This window comes from Chelonia mydas, chromosome 1 (assembly GCF_015237465.2).
Source record: "Chelonia mydas isolate rCheMyd1 chromosome 1, rCheMyd1.pri.v2, whole genome shotgun sequence".
In the NCBI taxonomy this organism is placed as follows: Eukaryota; Metazoa; Chordata; order Testudines; family Cheloniidae; genus Chelonia; species Chelonia mydas.
The window spans coordinates 37,765,249-37,784,891 of NC_057849.1; the positions used below are offsets into that span (position 1 = coordinate 37,765,249).

The 19,643-nt window shown below is 42.9% G+C and overlaps 1 protein-coding gene across 1 annotated transcript in view; it reads left to right on the forward strand.

Annotated features, from left to right (window-relative positions):
• DDX10 (DEAD-box helicase 10) overlaps nt 1-19,643 on the forward strand; it is a 321,863-nt gene that overhangs the window by 289,525 nt on the left and 12,695 nt on the right. Inside the window, exon 17 of the mRNA XM_037890408.2 lies at nt 11,864-11,997. Coding sequence (XP_037746336.1) covers nt 11,864-11,997 — 134 coding nt within the window. The remainder of the gene's footprint in view (nt 1-11,863; nt 11,998-19,643) is intronic.

The following is a 19,643-nucleotide window of genomic DNA, read 5'->3' on the forward strand; positions in this document are numbered from 1 at the left end:
TGCCGTCTTCCTAGCTAAACAACTTTATTTGTCCAACTTAATTGAATCTCATCTCTGCAATACCCACCTGCATTTTTACCATCTTTGACTCTCTCCTCAAACCCTCCCCTCCTTCTGCCTCCACTTCTCAGCACAGGATCTTGCCAATTTCTTCCAAGAGAAAATTGACAAAATATTATGTGATCTTCCTCTCCTTTTGGCTTGCCTTCCCTCCCCCCTTCCTCTCCTACAACTTGATCCTCCTCCCACGTCACAGATGCGGAAGTTTTTTCATCTGCTCTCCTCCTCTAACCCCTCCACTTGTCCCAGTGACCCCATCCCATTCCAGGTCCTTCCTCACTCCCATCTCATCCCCTCTGCTCCCTTACTCTGCTTGGGCTCTTCCACCTCACAATACATGCTTTAGTAGCTCCCATCTTAAAAAAACCCTCCCTTTTCCCATCTACCATCCCTCCTATCTTCTCCCCTTTTCTCTCTAAGCTCATTGAACGCACTATTTACAATTACTGTCTGGAGTTCCTTTCCTCTAATTCCGTCCTAGAACCTCTTCAATCTGGCTTCCATCCCTTGTACTCAACAAAACTGCTCTCACCAAAGTCTCTAATGACCTCTTCCCAGCCAAAGCTCATAACCAGTACTCCATCCTCATTCTCATGGACGTGTCAACCGCCTTCGACATAGTCAACTCTGCTCTTCTTCTTGAGATATTGTCCTCCCTTGGCTTCCAGGCTGGCTCCCTTTATACCTCTCTAATTGCTCCTTCAGGGTGCCCTTTGGAGGATCCTTCTTTTTCCCCTCCAGGGTTCTGTGAGGGCTCCAAAGGGTTCAGACCTTGGTCCCCTTCTCTTCTCCCTCTACACCTTATCTCCGGGTAGTCTCGTCTGCAAACACAAATTCAACTGCCATTTGTATGCTGACGTGTCACAGATCTTCTGCTCTACTCCAGACCTGCCTGCTTCTGTCCACACTAAAATCTCGGCCTGCCTCGTGACATCTCCTTGTAACTGTGTAGCCAACAGCTCAAAGTCAACGGGGTTTTAACAGAGCTCTTTAAGATGCGCACTCACACACACCCTTTCCTGATCACAGTGGACAACACCACCATCCTGCCTGTCACTCAAGTCCATGACCTGGGCATCATCTTCAACTTGGACCTCCTTCTAGGTCCACCCAATATCTAAGTCTTGCAGAGTCTTTCTGTGTAACATCTCTAAGATAAGCCTTTCCTATCCTTCCACGCATCTAAAACACTTGTACAGGCTCTCATCATCTTATGTCTTGATTGCTGCAAAATCCTTCTTTCTGGCCTTAACAAACACAATCTTGTCCCACTTGTTGTCACTCAGAATGCAGCTGAAAAGATCCTTTTCTTAACCTGTCAGATTGACCATATCACCTCTCTTTTCTCTAATGCATCAAAAATAAGCTTCTTGTCTTCACTTTCAAGGAGCTTCATGATTTATCCTTGCCCTACCTATTATCTCTCATTTGCTGTTCAGAGGTTGGCTTCCACCTCTGATCACCAGTGATGTCAGCCACCTTTGCCCACTGGTTAAATTTTCAAACAAGCATCTTTGTGCTTTCTGCCATGCTCCCCCTCATCCTTGGGAGGAACTCCTCGAAAGCATCAGCTACCTCATTATCCACCTTAAAACTCCTATCAGGCTGACCAATATTCTCATTGTTTCCTTGTACTTCCCCATTGGTGTACATGTTTGCAGGATTGAGACTTAAGAGCATATTGCAACTGTTGAGTGGGTTCTAAGTAAAACTAGATAGACTGTTTCTTGCTATCACAGCAAACACTAGAAGCACAAGAAGCAATTCCTCTTAATTTGGCATTTTTCTGTTATTTTCACATACATGTTCTACCTACAGCATTTCAACTAAATTTCACAGTGGGAAATTAATGGAATTCATATTCTGTAAATATCCCATTCTAAATAGGTACTCTGTATAGCACACAGGCCTAATATTTAGAGTACATGTGTGTCATGACATAACCAATGCTGAGGAAAACCTCAACATTATGGGCAAGACATTTTTCACTGCATTCAGCGGATACCAAATGCTCTTCTGTTTTTAATGTGTTGATCTCTTACCAGTTGTACCAAGAACAAAATAAGAGCAGAACTTATTTTGTTCCCAGAATCTCATAATTTTCAAATTGTTTCCAGTTGATTTTCTTTTTCTGTGTTCCATAGTCTTTAATCTGCTGCTTTACAATAGACAAGTTTGTGTAAGGGGACTGTTGCCCCCTTACTAACATTCAGTGGGGGTGTTTTGGTTGGCTAGCTCCCAATACTCAAAGGGGAAAGGTCTATGGGAAATCAGGACCCTGAGACTGATAGTCCCCAGGAACAATGGGGAGAGGCCAATGCTCCAGGTCAGCCTGAATGACAGGGTGAGCAGGCTAATCACGGAGTCAGGAGGCCAGGGAGGTCCCGTCCTCCGTGTGAGCTGGACTTGCCTAGGTCAGACAGAGTGGGGCCGAGCTAAGGAGAAAGCAGGGGCCCAAGCTGAGCTGGGGAGCAGAGCTGGGCCAGATCCAGAGAGAGCAGACCCTGTCCTGGGAGCAGAGCGGCAGCCCCAAAGCCAGAGGCACAGCCCAGAGAGAGCAGACTTGCCCTGGAAGGAGAGCTGCAGCAACCAGAGCCACAGGGGCCAGAAAAGCAGCCCAGGAAGCAGGTCAGTGCTGGGAGCAGAGTCACAGAAGCAGCCTGCAGAGCAGACTTGTCCTGGGAGGACAGCTGCAGCCCTAAAGCCAGAGGCACAGCCTCTAGAGAGAGCAGACCTGTCCTGGGAGCAGAGCTGTAGCAACCAGAGCCAGAGGGGCCAGAGAACCAGCCCAGGGAGCTGGAGGCAGAGCAGCAGCCATGCTGAGGCAGAATGGAGCTGGAGCAGTTCGGAGCTGGGTGTGGTGAGCAGCTGGGGAGATTGAGGGGGACCCTGGGCAGCGGGCCCAGCACAGGGAGACGCCTCAGCCAAGAGGCTCTGCAGGCCAGGCTTGGATCGTAACCCCGACAGGGCGGGGCGACACTGGGAAGAAGGGTCCTGCCACCTAGAGCCTGAGAGCATGTGGCCACCACCAGAGCGAGTGTCCAACCCACAGCATCCCTGCAGCACAGCCAGGGCTGGAGAAGAAGGCCTGGGACTTACAAGGAACAGACTGTGAACTGCCCTGACATTCTAGAGACACTGTGATGTTCCCTGCCACAGAGCATGGTGATGTGTTTCCTTTAACCTTTCCCATTTTTCCTTATTCTTTTTAAAATTAATTGTTGATTAAATAACTTGCATTTGCTTTAAATTGTATGTAATGGTCATTGGGTCAGAGAAGTGCCCTGTGCAGAGACAGTACCCCAGAGTGGGGACACCCTAGCCCCTGTCCTAGGTGACCACAGCAGGGTTGGGGGTCGAGCTCCCCAGGAGTCCTGGGCCCAGCCTTGTTGGGGTTACGAGGACTCTGCCAGACAGGAGAGTGGAAGGGGAGTCCTCAAGGGCAGGGAGCCCCCTGGGTAAAGGAAGTGGGAGCGAGGACTCAGATCCTTTCGCTAACCCCACTTCACCGGCGTAGTGCAGAAGCCAGGAAAGTTCCCCACAATAGCGGGACTATTCCCCCGCTTACATTTGGACTCTGGAGAAATTCACATTTGCAATGTTTTTATTTCGTTCAAGCTTGACAAGACAGTTGTTCAGTTTATTCACAATTCACCTAGTTAATAAACAAGAATTACTGTCCCTCTTCACCCTCATTCTACAGCATATAGCCATATTTATGTCTTTGAGTATTGTAACAAGAAAAAAAATGAAGTCTCCTGCCTTATCTTTTTCTAAGAATTTAATTGTCACGTAATGTAAAAAAGTCATTCAAAAGTTCCACAAAGTTATGCAAAGAAAATGCTCTTTGTATCTAGAATGTCCCAGTGAGCATATGTTGAGTTCCCTGAAGAAGACTGATGTGTTGAAATGTTGAAACACAGAGACTACTTTTGAGAATTACTTTCTGTACGTTGGCTGACAGCTGTGACTGCTGTGAACCTGAAAGTGAAAAGAGAGAGGGGCAGAGGACTAGAAAGACACATTTTAAGGAATATATGGAGAATACAAATAAAAAATTTTTTTGTTTTTTTTTACTGTTTTTTTTAATAGCCTTTTAGATATTCAGGGGGAGAGGAGAGATTCTTCCTTGTCCATATGTTTACCTATCCCTGGCTGCCCTACACCCATTTCTTATGAAATACAGTAAACGAGGCTTTTCTTTTATGGCTTAGTTCTTTGTTGTTATGAGCAACATATAACTCCAGACAACCTAGCATCAGAATGATTTCAGGTTAGAATTGTTTGGACTCCATCTCATTGCTGAGGATTGATTAAAATATAGTTATTGACAAATGTAAATGCAAATACAATTGAGAGAAATCTATGGGTGAGATTTTTCAAAAGCTGTCTTCATTGTCTGTCTAACTCTGCTTTCACTGAAGTCGATGGGAGATTTGCCATTGACCTCAGTGGGAGCAGAGTTAGGCCAGTGCTGTGAGCACTTTTGGAAATCGATCGCCCCCTAAATGTGTGCACTATTTTTTTTTTCTTTTGAGTTCTGTCCATTCTCCCTAGGTGCCCTCGACAAAACTTACAAACACACACACAAAACCTCTATAATAACTAAACTTCAGCAGTTTCATTCTATGCAACCACTACCCAGAAAACTAGGGACATTAAAAGTTTAAACCATCCTGTCTCCAGTAACCAGACCACCCTGTAATTCTCTCCTTTTTCAAATTCTTGTTGGGGGGAGATAAACTGTTGCACGAGAATCTTTGAAAAACTGTAGACTGTATTAAACTAATTGTTTCAAACCAAGCTGCCCTGATTGTTCAGGCTCTTATAAAACGCAAGTATATAGCACTTGTGTGATTCTATTGATTTGTTCTGCGAGGTGTTTGTACATGAAAGCCTGCTACAAATGGAGTTTACTATGTCAAAAATTATATATACATAATCTGTATACACACACTGTTGCGGGTCGGGCCCGCGGTTGCGCCTGTGCAAGCTCAGCTGGGGCTGTGCGGCCTAGTGGCCAGAGTCAATTGCTGCCCGAAGGCTCAGGGCTGGGTGGCCTAGCGACCAGAGTCAGTCACTGTCAGGATGAGCCGCCACCTCAGGGTGGGCGGCAGCCAGCGCAGGGGGACCCGGGTCCTCCCTCTCCACCGGGTCCCAACCCAGGGTCCTGTCAGTGGCGGGGTTGCCTGCCACCAGCTCGGCGGGGATCTGGCTGAAACACACTGAGCTAGCCTCCGGTTGTCCAACCAATTCCCTGCAAAGACTCCCTGGGTTACTTCCTACCCGCTTCTCTGCATCTCGTGGCTTCCTAGTTCCCCCGGTTCCTTCTCCCTCAGTCGCATCAAGCACCTGGGGGTCGAGGGTTGCTGTCAGCTGGCTGGCCTCCGCATCGTGAAGTGCTTGCGGCCCTTCAGCAGGAGCCAGCGGCACACCTCCTTCCCCTACCACGGTCCACCCAGAGGGAGCCAGGTTGCTCCCTTTTATACTGTTGTTGCACTTTGAGCCTGCCCAGTAGGGTCGTGGGGGCGTGGCTTCCTCAGCCCACAGTGAGAAGTTACCCTCACAACCCCAGTGTGGAGCATGCGTGCCCCGTCTCTCTCTCTCTCTCTCTCTCTCTCACTCTCACACACACTATGCCCACATTTATTCTTTCTTCTATTGACTCAAACATTATAGAACTAACAAGGTAACTTAAGTGCTTCCTGGAGATATAATCTGTAGATATAAAAGGTATATTTGCTACTGAGATATATTTGAGAGGGAGCAACCTATTAATTCTGAAAAGTAGACACTGAAACATGGTACTTCTTACAACTTCTGTATGTTCTGTAGTTCTGAAATATGCCCATGACAGGAGTAGTTGCCAACATAAATTCATTTGTCATTGTTACATGGTAAAAGGGTATATGGGAGTATAGGTAATTGTGTTACATCGGCAGTGCAATAACCAGGCTTGACACAAAGATATGGTACAGAGTGCTGCGATAAATATGGAAATGCTGAAATAATTCTCTTCAATATCTACATGAGACCTCTCAGAAAGATAATGAGACAACATGGGCTGCTTTGCCGACAGTATGCTGATGACATTCAACTGCATGTTTAAGCATATTTAAGGTGTTTGCATAAAATTAGACACTTGCATCAGATAATCTACTATCAGTATTTATAATTTATATATATTTAATTTATAGTTAGTATTAAAATCACAAACATTCCTCATCAGTTACTACCAGAGGCCAAGTACATCATTAATGAATGCAAAAGGTGACAGATCTCAAGACGTATTTAGTGTTTTAATATAGTCACATCAATATTTCATGAGAATAACTGTTACCAAACTCAGACCAAGAACTCTTAAACAAAACAATACTTTTGTATTCAGTTTCCTTAGTCAAACAGAAAAACTGAACCATTATATAAATTACAATAGGCAGAATTGACAGTACTGAAATAATTCCCCTTCCAGGAATCCGTAAAGGGCTTAAGTGTTTGTACATACAAATTGCAAGTCAAGATAATTTAATGTAATCAGATGAGAACTGAAGTTAATTCATAAAACATTTTCTATGTGTGTACACATTTTCATGGTATGTTTTCTGCCCTCCCTTTTTATTTCACTTTTGTTAAAAATGCTTTAGCTAGTATATAACAGAGGACAAAGGTTGCCCTTATTCAAGCAAACATGTGACTTTGAACTTATTTGTCAGATACGGTGGTGAAGTACCATTCAATGAACATCATTTCTTTAATAGATTTTCACCCTCTATGTATCTTCTGGAACAGGGCTATCAACCTCCTGACCTGGATGTGGATGCTAGCCTGCTTGCGGTGTCTATCTAACCCCATCACACGTTTGTATTCTCAAGGGCACAGGCTTTTGATTACAAAAATAATGTAGTTACTAGTCCACATGGTTACAAATATACTTTCTTAAAGTGAGCTGATATCATTCTGTCTTAGCATACCTCAACATCTCTAGAAGATGTGACCTATACCATTCATCTGAGGCACATTAATTCTGAAGTTTAATGATGACATTGTTAGGGGTAAGATTTTCAAATAACTTAAGTTTTCAATCCTGCAACTAATTTATGCCTATATGTAAATCATTGCAATGGAAATTGTGCAGCTGTATTTGCGAATGGCCAAATGAACAAGGGGTAGAAAGTGTTAGTGACTTAAGGGAACTATTCACATGCGTAAACATGCTTAAATGCTTTACAAGATCAGACCTAAATTTATAGGGCCTGATTCAGCAAAGGTGCCTGTGATGACTAGGTTTGCTCTAAGAGGACTACTCCTGTGCGTAAGTGTTTGCAGAGCCAGGGGCATATTCTGTCTTTAAGTCTTTGTGCAAATAATTCTCACTGACATCAGTGGAAGTTCTCTGTGGTTGAGGGTGGCTTGCTTTTTTATCTAAATTAGTAGACCCAGTCCAAGGGCCAGAGTTAAACGTGATAATTTATTCCCCCTTGGCAGAATGAGTTTAGCAACACAGGTTCTATTAGGTCCTATCTCCCTCAATAGTCTAGATCTCTAACTTTCCCTTCTTCCTGTGATAAAACTTTATTCTCATTTGTGCTAATGGAACCTTGGAAGTTACCTTGTTCTTTTTAAATTAGAGCTGGTCAAAATATGTATCTGTTCTGAAGTTAATCCATTTTCTGATTAGTTTAGAAGGAACCACTCCTATATATGACTGTATCTTTTTATTTGTAAGTGTTTGCTGAATACTTGTACATATTTGCTGTATTTATTTTGACACATGTTCATTCTATAGGTTGCTTGCCTTGTTTGCTTCAACTACTCAGTATTTGTTACTCACAGTGGATTATGAGAAAATTCAGTCACATAGTTTCTGCCTCCCGACTATATGAGTGCAACTTATGAAACAGGAGTGAAAATAATTAGCTTTTTATTATTAATCTGTGGAAGATGTATAATAATACCAGTATTTATTAATATTTTAATAAATATACAACAGATGATACTCTTAATACCAAATATTACTTTATGAATTCCTATTAAACAAATATGGCATTTTTGTCATTTATTTCTTTAGTTGTCATCCAGTTTGAATATTATCTTGAGTAGTTCTTTGCAAATTTCAGTCATTCAGAAATTCATTCAGAAAATGAATCTGTAATGAGGACATAAAGCACAAATTTAGATCTACATACTATGCATGTCTCATGCTCTTGTGTGTGTGTGTACACAAATAATGAAAGAATTCATGATAGCAAGATGTGATATCAACGTATTATTGCATAAAATTAGAATATCTATATCACTTGAGTGAGTGAGTTATACAGGTCATCACAAATGAGTGCCAATAAAACCTTTAGAACACACTGTTCTGTGATACTCATACATATGTGTTTATTACAAAACCTTTTATTCCATGCCACAACTGACCACCTGTGTTATACAGGAGGTCAGACGAGTGAGTGGATCACACTGGTCTTTCTGGCGTTGGAATCTATGAACTAAGATTACTGTTTGTTTATTTCAAGTATAATTTTCTTAATGAATATGAGACCAGCAGTTGTATCCAAGAACAGATAGAATGAGAAGGATATTTTTAAAAGAAAATGTAAATGTACTGTAATGTAATCTAGAATACCTTTTAGACATGGAAACTCATGATCAAAAAGGTAACCTCCGAACTATCTTTCTGTTGTAGTACTATTGAGTTTATGTTCCACTGAAAGGAGTGGTGGATTAGCCACTGGGCCAACTTGGGCTGTGCCCAGGGGCCCTGGCCAATTGAAGGGGAAAATGGGCGCACCCTGACCTGCTCTGCCCACCCAGTGCTCCTGCCAGGGAGTGGGATCAGGGTATGGGGGCTTGCCCAGCTCCGCCAGCCCTCCTGCCGGCGCACAGGGTCTGGGCACGGGGGCCAACCCCAGTCCCCGGCAGGAGCGCCAGGAGGGCGGGGTGGGGCAAGCCCCTGTGCCCCAATCCCATTTCCCTGGCAGCAGTGCAGAGGGGGGCGTGTGGGACTGCGGGTGGAAGTGGTGGGGAAGGGCCCCACTGTGACATTACCTTCTGGTGTTATCTGGACCAGTGATCTGCTAGGTCACTGCAATCCTTGACTCTGGGAGCCAGCCTTACCCTGCTCTGCTCTGCGAACCCCCACTCTTGGGCTGTTCACGCACAGCCTCTGGCATGTAAGCTGCTCCTTGGATCGTGCAACCGAATGACACGAGCCAATATCTCCAATCCCAGACACAACCCTCGGAACCTCCCGCTTGCAGTGCCCAGTTATGCCCGCTGGATGCTGCAAGCTTATATGAGTTCGTCAGTTTAACAAAGATAATGATATGTACCAGGCTTGTTATCCCAAGGAGAGTCTGCCACACTTCAAACCAAACACACGGCCTCAGGTAGAATAAACAGATTTATTAACTATAAAGATAGATTTTAAGTGATTATACATCGAAGCACAACAAGTCAGAGTCAGGTGAGCATTACCTCATCGCAGTTCCAAACTGACCAAAGGAATGGGGGTGACTCCCTCGAGAGTCTAACAGACTCTTTTGTTGCTGCCTATGCCAGTGTCCTTTGTTCCTGTGAGGCTGGGCTGGTTTGTCCCGTACCTGCCCTGATGAGGTGTGAACTGCCTCTCTGCTCTTGGAGAGTTTTTGCTTGGGTTTATTTTAAGCCATGCGAATAAATTTTCAGCCTCATAACTACATACGTGAACTTATAACCTTACCTATAACATTATTTGTAACAACAATGCTCAGTGTATCATGAGCCTTCTGAAGACACCCGACATGACAAGCTTTGCATTGGATACCACACAAACATTTTACAAGGATGAACATGGGGGTGCTGGGTGTTTCTCCGAGATACAGAGCATCACACCCACAAAATGGTAATCCGCCTCTGACTGAAACACTCTAAAATATTGTAGCAACCGATGAGCTAAGGAACAGTAATTTTGTGAGATAACTAGTGTTTAACTCCCAAAAACCTTCCATACGTTTTCATTTTTGTAATTTTTCTGTGAAGTAGCATCTGAGATTCATGGCGATCATATATGCTGTTCAGCTGGTTATTTTCCTTAGTTAGTTTGCAGTGCTGCTGAGGGCTCATCTACACTTGAAACACTGCAGTGGCATAGTGGCAACACTGCATCTGCGCCTCTATAGTGCTTCGGGGTAGATACTACCTACGTCGATAGGAGGGGTTCTTTCACTGGCATAGGTAATTCTTCCGTCAACATAGCAGTCTCTTACACTGATGGTAGCTTAATTGTGTCACACCAGGGTGTGGATTTTTCACATCCCTGAGTGCTGTATCTGGGTCAACCTAACTTTTAGTGTTAACCCGGCCTGAGCCTCACATTGCTTTTAGTGGTTTATATCCACCACACTCCAACCATACAGTTTCCCTTATTGGTATTTTGAACTACTCTAGAACACAATGCACTAATGTTGAGCATGCTGCTTCTCATAGGAAACCTCGCTTTTTCCTTTCCTTTTGCTCACCCTCCATGACCTTTTCAGTACACTGTGGGAGCTTCATTGTGGGGAACAGTAAGGGGATTCCTGCAGTGGTGACTAATTCACCCTCTCCTTGCTATTTCCTTGCTGTCTTCATGCATCCAAAGATCTTCAAGAAAACTTCTCTGGGAAAAGCACAAAGGGATTTTTGCTCTGGTGAGGGGGCGCACATAGCTAACGCAGTGATTGGAGATGGATGAAAGGAGGAAAATAGAAATAAAAGGATCATTAAATGTTAAGCATGCACATTTTTATGATAAATTACTGTAAAGTCAAAGGCAATTTAAAAAAATATTATTGTGGGAATTCTTGTCATACAAGTGCTATTTAGGTGCATAAAGAAAATATGGCAATGTCTTTGTTTATCTGTATTTGTATTTCATGTTTTCTTTTCAGTATAAGAATGAATGAATCCAGGATTCATATTGCTTAACATTACCTAGAGGTGTGCACAAGCTCTGTTTGGTTTGATTTGTGTGCATGTAGAGCCACATCTTCCCTTCTGTCTGCCTTCTCACCCCATGCCTGTGAGCAGATAGACGAGTAAAATTTACGATGACAGTAGGTCCGAGTATATTCCCCAAGACCCTTGCATGGAATCAGCACTTCTCAGGAACCCATCAGACTCTGCCATACTTTCCCAGACTCTGCAGAGGACTCTGAGAGGTGTTGAGTACGTGCAAGGGGAGGATGTGGGCTTAGGATGGGCAGGGAGAGGAGAGGGTAAGTGTGGAGAACACTTATCATCCACGGTGGCCTATCAGAATGCCCTTAAAAAGGTAAGTTGCATTCACTCTTTGGCATGTCATGGTTTATGCCTGCAGGGAAACCTGACTGAGTTTTAAATCAGTCCGTTTTGTAAAACACACGCTACAAAACCGATTAAGCTGTGCACATCCCCATGTCTTTTTACACTCTCTCAGAAATACATTCAGTAGTTTTAAAACTCTTGTCACAATCTGCTGTCAGATGGATGTTTTTAAGTTGCTGCCAAAACCTTTTTCTGGATTTGGAAGATTTAAACAGAATTACTTGAAAATGCCACATTTCAACATAAATTTTCTGGTTTTATTTTTAAATTTCAGATTTGTTCAACATTGATCCTTACTAGCAGTGAGAGAACACCACTGATGGGGAATGAAAGGAATCAGTTCTTGACTGCAAGGGCAGTAATCTTGATACATGAATTTGAAGGTGGTGGTGTTTCCTTAGAGCACTTTTAGTACTGGGAGAACCGAAAATCTGGAGTTGTCTGTTTCAGTCTGTAACTCTTCGTTCTCCTTCAGGTTGAAGAGGAAGCTGAGGCCTTTCTGGATTATAGTGGAAGTGAAGAGGAATTTGACCCAAGCACCCTTCCAGATCCTGATAAACACAGAGGCTCTGACCAAGAGCCTGATCTGGATATTGAAGACAGCAATGGGTATGTTTTCTAACTTTAAGCAAAAAAAGATGCAAAGACATTAGTGTGTATCTGTAAAATGCCTTAGCTCAGCTTTCATCAAAAGAAATACAGCAGGGGTGCTGTATATATTTCTTGTTTTTCCATAGGTCATTTCTCACATGCATTTGGAAATGTTTCTACTTTTGAATGCTGCTTTGTTTAGATGTTGCAACAGGGACATACTGAAAATTTAATGCTCCCAAGACTTTCACTTTTACAGTTTTTTGGCTGAGCAGGTGCTGAACACAAATTAGCAGTTTAGCCTAAGAGCTAAGCAACCTCATTTATTTAGCCATGTTAGATTTAGGATTATGAGTCAGTGTCAAAGGGATCTCAATGAGAATATTCAAACAAAAAAATGTTTAACTAATTGCCTGGAGTTCATCGTGAAGCACAGAAATAAATTTCTATGCTGCCACAATGCAAGTTTTATTTGAAAAGAAAACAAAGTCTCATTAAAGTCATAAAGTATATTAGGAATATATTTAATAAATGTGTTTAAGTTGAAGCATGTGATGAACAGAGAGATTCAGTAACTTTTGGAATATTTAGCAATACAAATTAAGTTGAATCTGACTAGAAATGTGCTTTGGAATTAACCCTGGGTTAAAAAATACAGTAAATTGAAAATAGTTCTCTGAAGTATTTTTAAAATATACTTTTTATTTTGAGAGATAATGGTGCAGGATGGGAAGTGGTGGAGACCCACAGACTGTTATGTTAGCTTACTGCATTTCTTCAGTGCACATACTGTAGGATTGCCAAAAGATCCTGGCTGAAATCCTGGCCCCATTTAATTCATTGTGGGTTTTACCATTGACTTCAGCAGGGTCAGGATTTCACTCCCTGTTTCTTTCGTAAACAGGGGAGGCCCTTTGTTATAGGCTCTGATACATCCTGAAATCACGATAGTAGCACTTGATGCATTAGACTGGAAGATAATGTTTATTTTGCCCCCTTTGATTCAACAGGAACTTGTAGTTGTCAGTTGTATAAGTACCTTTTGCCCTTCAAGTCTCAATCAGTTAAAATTACCTAGGCTAGATTATTGCTAATCCTAATGTGGCTTCAAGGTAGGAAGAGAAAAGAGGGGTAGTGGTTAGGGCTACCCATATCTTGACTCTGAATCACTACAAACAAGCCAGTAGCATGACTTTCCCCCTTCCCCACCAACATGAGAACTGGCCAGGCATCAGTGGGAGGGAAAGAAAGCTTGCATCCTTTTCTGAGATGCAGTAAATTACTTCTTCCCATTGCAAGGAGGAAGCAGGAAAAGAATTGTGATTCTGAATCAGTTTCTTTCTGGTTTTACCCTCTGGCCTGACGCAGCAACATGCCACCTCCTACTCAGGGCTGAGTGTGGAGACTCAATCTAGCCTTCTGAGAATTAGCAAAAAGTGTTAAAGGAGAACCACAAAAAATAACTAACCGTTTAAATAAATTCCTCCAGTACAGGGGTGGGCAAACTACGGCCTGCCAGATGTTTTAATCCGGTCCTCGAGCTTTCACTGGGGAGCGGGGTCTGGGGGTTGCCCCACTCCGGTGCTCCAACCAGGGAGCAGGGTCAGGGACCGCTATATGCAGCTCCCGGAAGCAGCGGCATGGCCCTCCTCTAGTTCCTATGCATAGGGGCAGCCAGGGGGCTCCACTCTGCACACTGCGCCCGCCCCAAGCGCCGCCCCCGCAGTTTCCATTGGCCGGGAACTGCAGCCAATGGGAGCTGCAGGGGCAGTGCCTACGGACGGGGCAGCATGCGGAGCCGCCTGACCGTGCCTGTGTGTAGGAGCTGGAGAAGGGATATGCTGCTGCTTCTGGGAGCAACTTGAGGTAAGCACCACCTGGAGCCTACACCCCTGAGCCTCTCCCTGTGCCCCAACCCCCTGACCCAACCCTGATCCCCGTCCCGCCCTCTGAACCCCTTGGTCCCAGCCCAGAGCACTCTCCTACACCCCAAACCTCTCATAGCCAGCCCCACCCCAGAGCCCTTACCCCCGAGCCCGGAGCCCCCTCCAGCATCCTGAACTCCTCATTTCTGTCTCCACCCCAGAGCCCGCACCCCCAACCAGACCCCTCACCCCCTCTGCTTCCCAACCCCAATTTTGTGAGCATTCATGGCCCGCCATAGAATTTCTATTCCCAGATGTTGCCCTCAGACCAAAAAGTTTGCCCACCCCTGCTCTGGCATAGGCTGAGCTTCCGCAATAGCTTTGGTCAGCCCATGGTGGGGATAGGGGTGTGATTTTATACTAATAATGGTCTGTCTCCTCCTCTTGACCTGATCGTGGGGGCACTTAGCACATATTGGAGGAGTTTTGTTTAAATGATTAGCAAGCTGCCTTTAATTCGTAGAAACTCAGACATCTAGCTATACTGGATGAATTGCATCTGCTAGAGGTTGATTGCTTCAAGCTGAAGCAGCTAAGTGTGACGAAACTCTTGTTCTTAAGCTCCTCTTAAATGTCTAGTTACCGCAGGGATCTCCTAATAACCACTGATGAATGGATGGATGGTTGGTTGGTTTTTGTTTTGTTTTTTGCGTACTTACTGTCGGGAAAAGTCAATAGGCTATGGACACATTTCAGCTTGGATTCATATATGGTTTTCTTGGTTTAAGCAAGACTTAGTATATGTTTTAACAATTTTCTGTTGTATTTCAGTAGTTAAAATTTAGGAGACATTAAAGAGAGCATTTTTCTCTGTTTTATGTTTTCTTTTACTTTGTGTACCTGACAGCACTTCTCCCCATTCCATGTAATCAGATATCCACAGTCCTGCAAATATATGAACTTGCAAATAGAGTAGATCCAATGGGCCAGATCCTCAGCTGGCATAAATCAGCATCGGTCCCTTGGAATTAAGAGCTGATGATCTGGCCCACCAAGTTCAGCATGAGCACTTGTACTTAAAATTAAGCCCATGGATGAGTCTTTGCTGGATTGGGGCCTTGGTCATTTGGCCTTGTGTGGTTCTTTTTACATAGCAAGATGAAAGAGAAGCTTAAAACAGGGAAACTTAATTTTAAGACCACAGAAATTGAGATGGGGGTCACATGATGATTAAAACTTTTAATTTTTTTTTTTAATTAGCTACGTTCAAGATGACAGTGTTCCTTTCACCAGCAGGATCATAAATGATAAATTGTCCACATGGGCATAGTTTAGCCCTTTTTATTTTTGTATACTGCAGTTCTTGTTCACCCTTTATAGACAGAATTGATTTGTCAGTGAATGTTTCTTGAAAAGTTTAGTGCCTGTGGTATGTCACAGGTCCTACAAAGCAAGGAATCATAAATAAAAGGCGGGCTAAAGAGGCAACCATTGGAGCTGATATGTAGAAAATAGAATCAATATGTGGATGGGCTAAAAAGTCCAACATATATTTTAACATTTGAATTCTTTGTGCTGTGCGTTAAGGTCGACAGCCGACACTGTGCCATCTGTTAAACTAATTTTATCACAAGCAATTATTTTTCATTCTCAAAATGTAACATAAATATATTGCCAAAGCTGTGACTGTGTGACTTTAAAATAACGTGAGGGACAACGTAGATGAGGCAATAATCATTGGATAAAAGCTATTATCTCACTCACCTTGTCTCTCTCACATCCTGGGACCAACATGGCTACAACAACACTGCAAAGAACTTTAAAATCATGTAGCATGATAAAGAGCACTTTTCATGCTAGAAAAATATTTTTTTAATTGTTAAATAACTTCATTGTGTACCCAGCTGAAGTTTAAATACATAAATAAATTAAAAATGTAAATTGGTTGGGGGCCAGTTTATTCATAGATTGTTTTAAAGTAGTGAAAATTGTTTTCTTGCTCTTTTATTATAACTTTACATTGAAAAAGATCAGTTATTTTGAAAAATGCATTTAATCTGATTTTTGGAACCTAGTCGTGCTTGAAAGTTGATTAGTCTGTAAAAGTCACATTTCAAGTTTCAAGTAAGTTTGATGTGTAGCTGGGCATCACATGCCTTTTATGTTCCTTTCCTATCTAAGATAATACATATTTGAAATTCTTACCAAGTAATAAAAATATGATTAGTCCAAATTATATATTTGAAAGTTTAGCAGCAAGTCAAATTTAAATTCTTACAATTATTCAATTCCCGTAACCATGTCCCTTCCAGAGGGATTTGTACAATATAAATTCTCTTGTTACTCTGGCTTTCATGTGCAAAAGGACATCATGAACTGAAAAAATTGCCTGTTCCTAGTATTCACATTTATTTTTGCCAGGGAGTTTTAGCTTTATTTTTATTATTGCAAAGTTGACTAGCTCAGTTTTGCTAACTTGAGTAAAAGATTTTCTGTCTGAACTTGTCATGTTGTCAGTTCTCTGCCATGGGAATTATGATCTGCTGGGCTGTTTTTTGCTGTCAGTTCTGGGGTTTAAACTTTCCGTGGCTAGCAGCAGGACATTCTCAGTGGAGCAACCATGCCTCAGGAACGTGCTCTCATGGGACTCCATCAGAATCAGCATCTGGACTGCTTCAGAGCACAGTGTAAGACCCTTTTGTTGGCCAGACTTTCATTGGACTTCATAGCGAGATGGTGCTAAAAGTACTTGCCGAAGGAGTTAAAAAAAGTTTGTATCCATTTTTTGCTTCTTTATGCTTTTATGAATAAGGCCAGGTTTTTTTTCCCTTTCACTGTAGAAATATCATGAAAGTCGTCTTATATTTGTGTTTACCAGAAGATTAGAGAAGTGGCGTGCAAGCTTCCTCAGCTCTAACTGCAAAGGCAGGAGTGCTGAGTCTTTACAAAATATAAATAAATAATATCATAATAATTCTCCAAAGTTTTCCCCAGTCATTTGAGCAGAATAGGTGTTAACAAAGACAAACCAACGCTACAGGATTAAATAGTATAGATAAAGATGACCTTAGGGATACTCCCGAGAAAGAGGCAGCAGCATTTGGACACTGCCATGATGTGGGGGAGGCAAGAGCGTGTGAAAAAAGTCAGATACCCCCCACACATGTCATGGGGTCTGGATACTGGGATGATCATGCTGTCAGAGACAGAGAAAGGGGGGAGTCAGAAAGGCTTGGGAGAGAAGACTTCTCCACACAATGCACAGTCAACCTGTGGAACTCATTGCTAGTGAATGTTGTGAAGCTCAAAAGTGTAACAGAGTTCAAAAAAGAATTAGATAAGTTTGTGGAGAATAGATCCATCAATGGCTCTTAGCAAAGATGGTCAGGGACGCAACACCATCCTCTGGGTGTTCCTAAATCTTTGACTGCCAGAAGCTGGGACTGGATGACAGAGGATGGATCACTCGATGATTGCCTGTTCTGTTCATTCCTTCTGAAACATCTGGCATTGGTCACCATCGGAGGACAAGATACTGGGCTGGATGGGACCATTTGTCTGACCCAGTATGGCTGTTCTTATGTTTCTATGAGATAATTCAGTTTGGGCCAAGTTTAAGTTTTAGCTGGTGGTGAGACATCCAGAAAGAGAGATCAGAGAGAGAAGCCACTATTAAGGATTAGAGTGTGAGAGACAGGTCAGGAGTGAACAGATAGATTTAAGAGTTAGTGGTGTAAGGATGGGAATTGAAGCCAGGTGAGTGGAAAAAATCACCCGGTGTATGCGTAAAAGAAAGAGAGAAATGAGCCATGGGTGGAGCCCTGTGGTATTCCATAAAGAATAGGAGGGAAGAAGAGGACAGGTATGACCCACTGAAGAGATGCTGAGAGGTAGGAGTAGAACCTGGGGAAGCCAGAGCCATAAAATCCACAGAAGAACAAGATTTCAAGGAGTGTATGAATGGACTGTATTAAAGCAACTAATCCATCAAGGGTGGAGCTGGGGGTCTAAGACTTGGTTCTGAAAGAGGTCATTGAGAGGCCTTGATGAGGGCAGTTTTAGTGAAGTGGAGAAGGGAAGAGCTGGATTGAGGGGCCAGATCAAGGGTGTAGTTTGAAAAGAGGAACTCAGGAAAGCGTGTGTAGTTGGACTGTACAATAAGCTTAGAGGTAAAGGCAGGAGGGACACAGGTAGTAGCTGAAGAGGCTGGTGGGGTCAATGATTTTGCGGATGTGGAGAGACGATCCTTGTCTTGTGAGTAGAAGTAACCTGGCAGGAAAGGAGTAAAGGAAGTCATGAGGATTGGGGAAGGAGGGTTTCCTGGGGCGGGTTAAGTGATTAGAGAAAGAGAGCAGGGAAGAAATCTTGGTGTCAGTAACAGAGTGGAAGGGCAACACAAATGCTCAGTACATCACCTAGGAAAGATGATTTAATTACATGGTGAGTCCCTTCCAGTGCCTGGAACATTTGTCTAATGATTTTATCTAAAACCATATATAACCAGGCAGTTGCTCATGGTGAGAATCTGACTTTGAAATTAGAAAATGCGACTGCATTTTGCCATTATACTTTTGAAATTCTGAGTTTTATGCCCAAAGTGCTAGAATAAAATAGAAATACCTTAGGCTGCGGCAACTCCTGCTAGCTTTAAAAGAAAACTATCCAGCTGAAAGGGCTAATATTCAAAGCGTAAGGTTTCATCCTACAACAGTCTTCAAAGATGGATCATCTGTCCATGTTTCTGAAAAGTCAAGAAAGGTATTAACCTTTTCTTTCCCCAACATTTCTTTCACCGGGACGTGGGAGGAGGAGTTGTACGATATACTAGATAAATTTGCTTTTTGAATAAAATATCTTCTAACTACACTTCTACCAGATGAGTGAGTAATTACTTCAAGCATGTAATATACGATTAATTTTTGTATATCTAGCAACATTCATCATGTTTGATTTAAGGCTATCTTAATGTGAATTGTTAATGAAGTGAAAAATTTGCCGTTGGTTGAATAGGGCGAAAAAGAAGCAGCTGGATATCCTAAATATTCATTGCGCAGTTAAATTGAATTTCTAATATTTCTAATCCCTTAATCTTTTAAAATAAAAATGTGAGATGGAACAAAGTTGTGATTGGACTTGTCATTACATTCTGTTAATCTTTAATGTGTAGGACTATTCATCTTTATGTTAGCTCCTAGGTAGGTCAACGTGGAATAGATCTCTGAATTGGGAGAAGGGAAAATGGGATGAATAAATTATACCTGCAGTAAAATCATTAGCTGTGTCATTTTTATTGTAGTCAGTCATGTGGTCTGCCGTGAGCTGACAACTGTGCTCAGACAGGTCACCATTTAGTGCTGCTTTTATATATAGCTCTGTTTGCTATGTCAATGACAGGTGAAGTTGCCATTTCTTCCTCCTCCTTTAACACATTAAATCAGGATGCTGCGAGTGATTCTGTTGACCCACTAGGTTTTGTACCATTCTTGATTAATCTGCAATATCTTTTCTTGTGGTCTAACTTGCCTTCAAGCCACGCTGTTCCGTCTAAGACAGTGGTTCTCAACTGTGGTCCACCGCTTGTTCAGGGAAAGCCCCTGGCGCGCTGGGCCGGTTTGTTTACCTATCGCATCCACAGCTTCGGCATCAAGGCTCGCGCTGGCCGCGGTTCACCGCTCCAGGCCAATGGGGGCTGCAGAAAATGACGCGGGCCAAGGGATGTGCTGGCTGCCCTTCCCGCAGCCCCCATTGGCCTGGAGCAGCAAACCACGGCCAGTGGGAGCCGCGATCAGCCGAACCTGT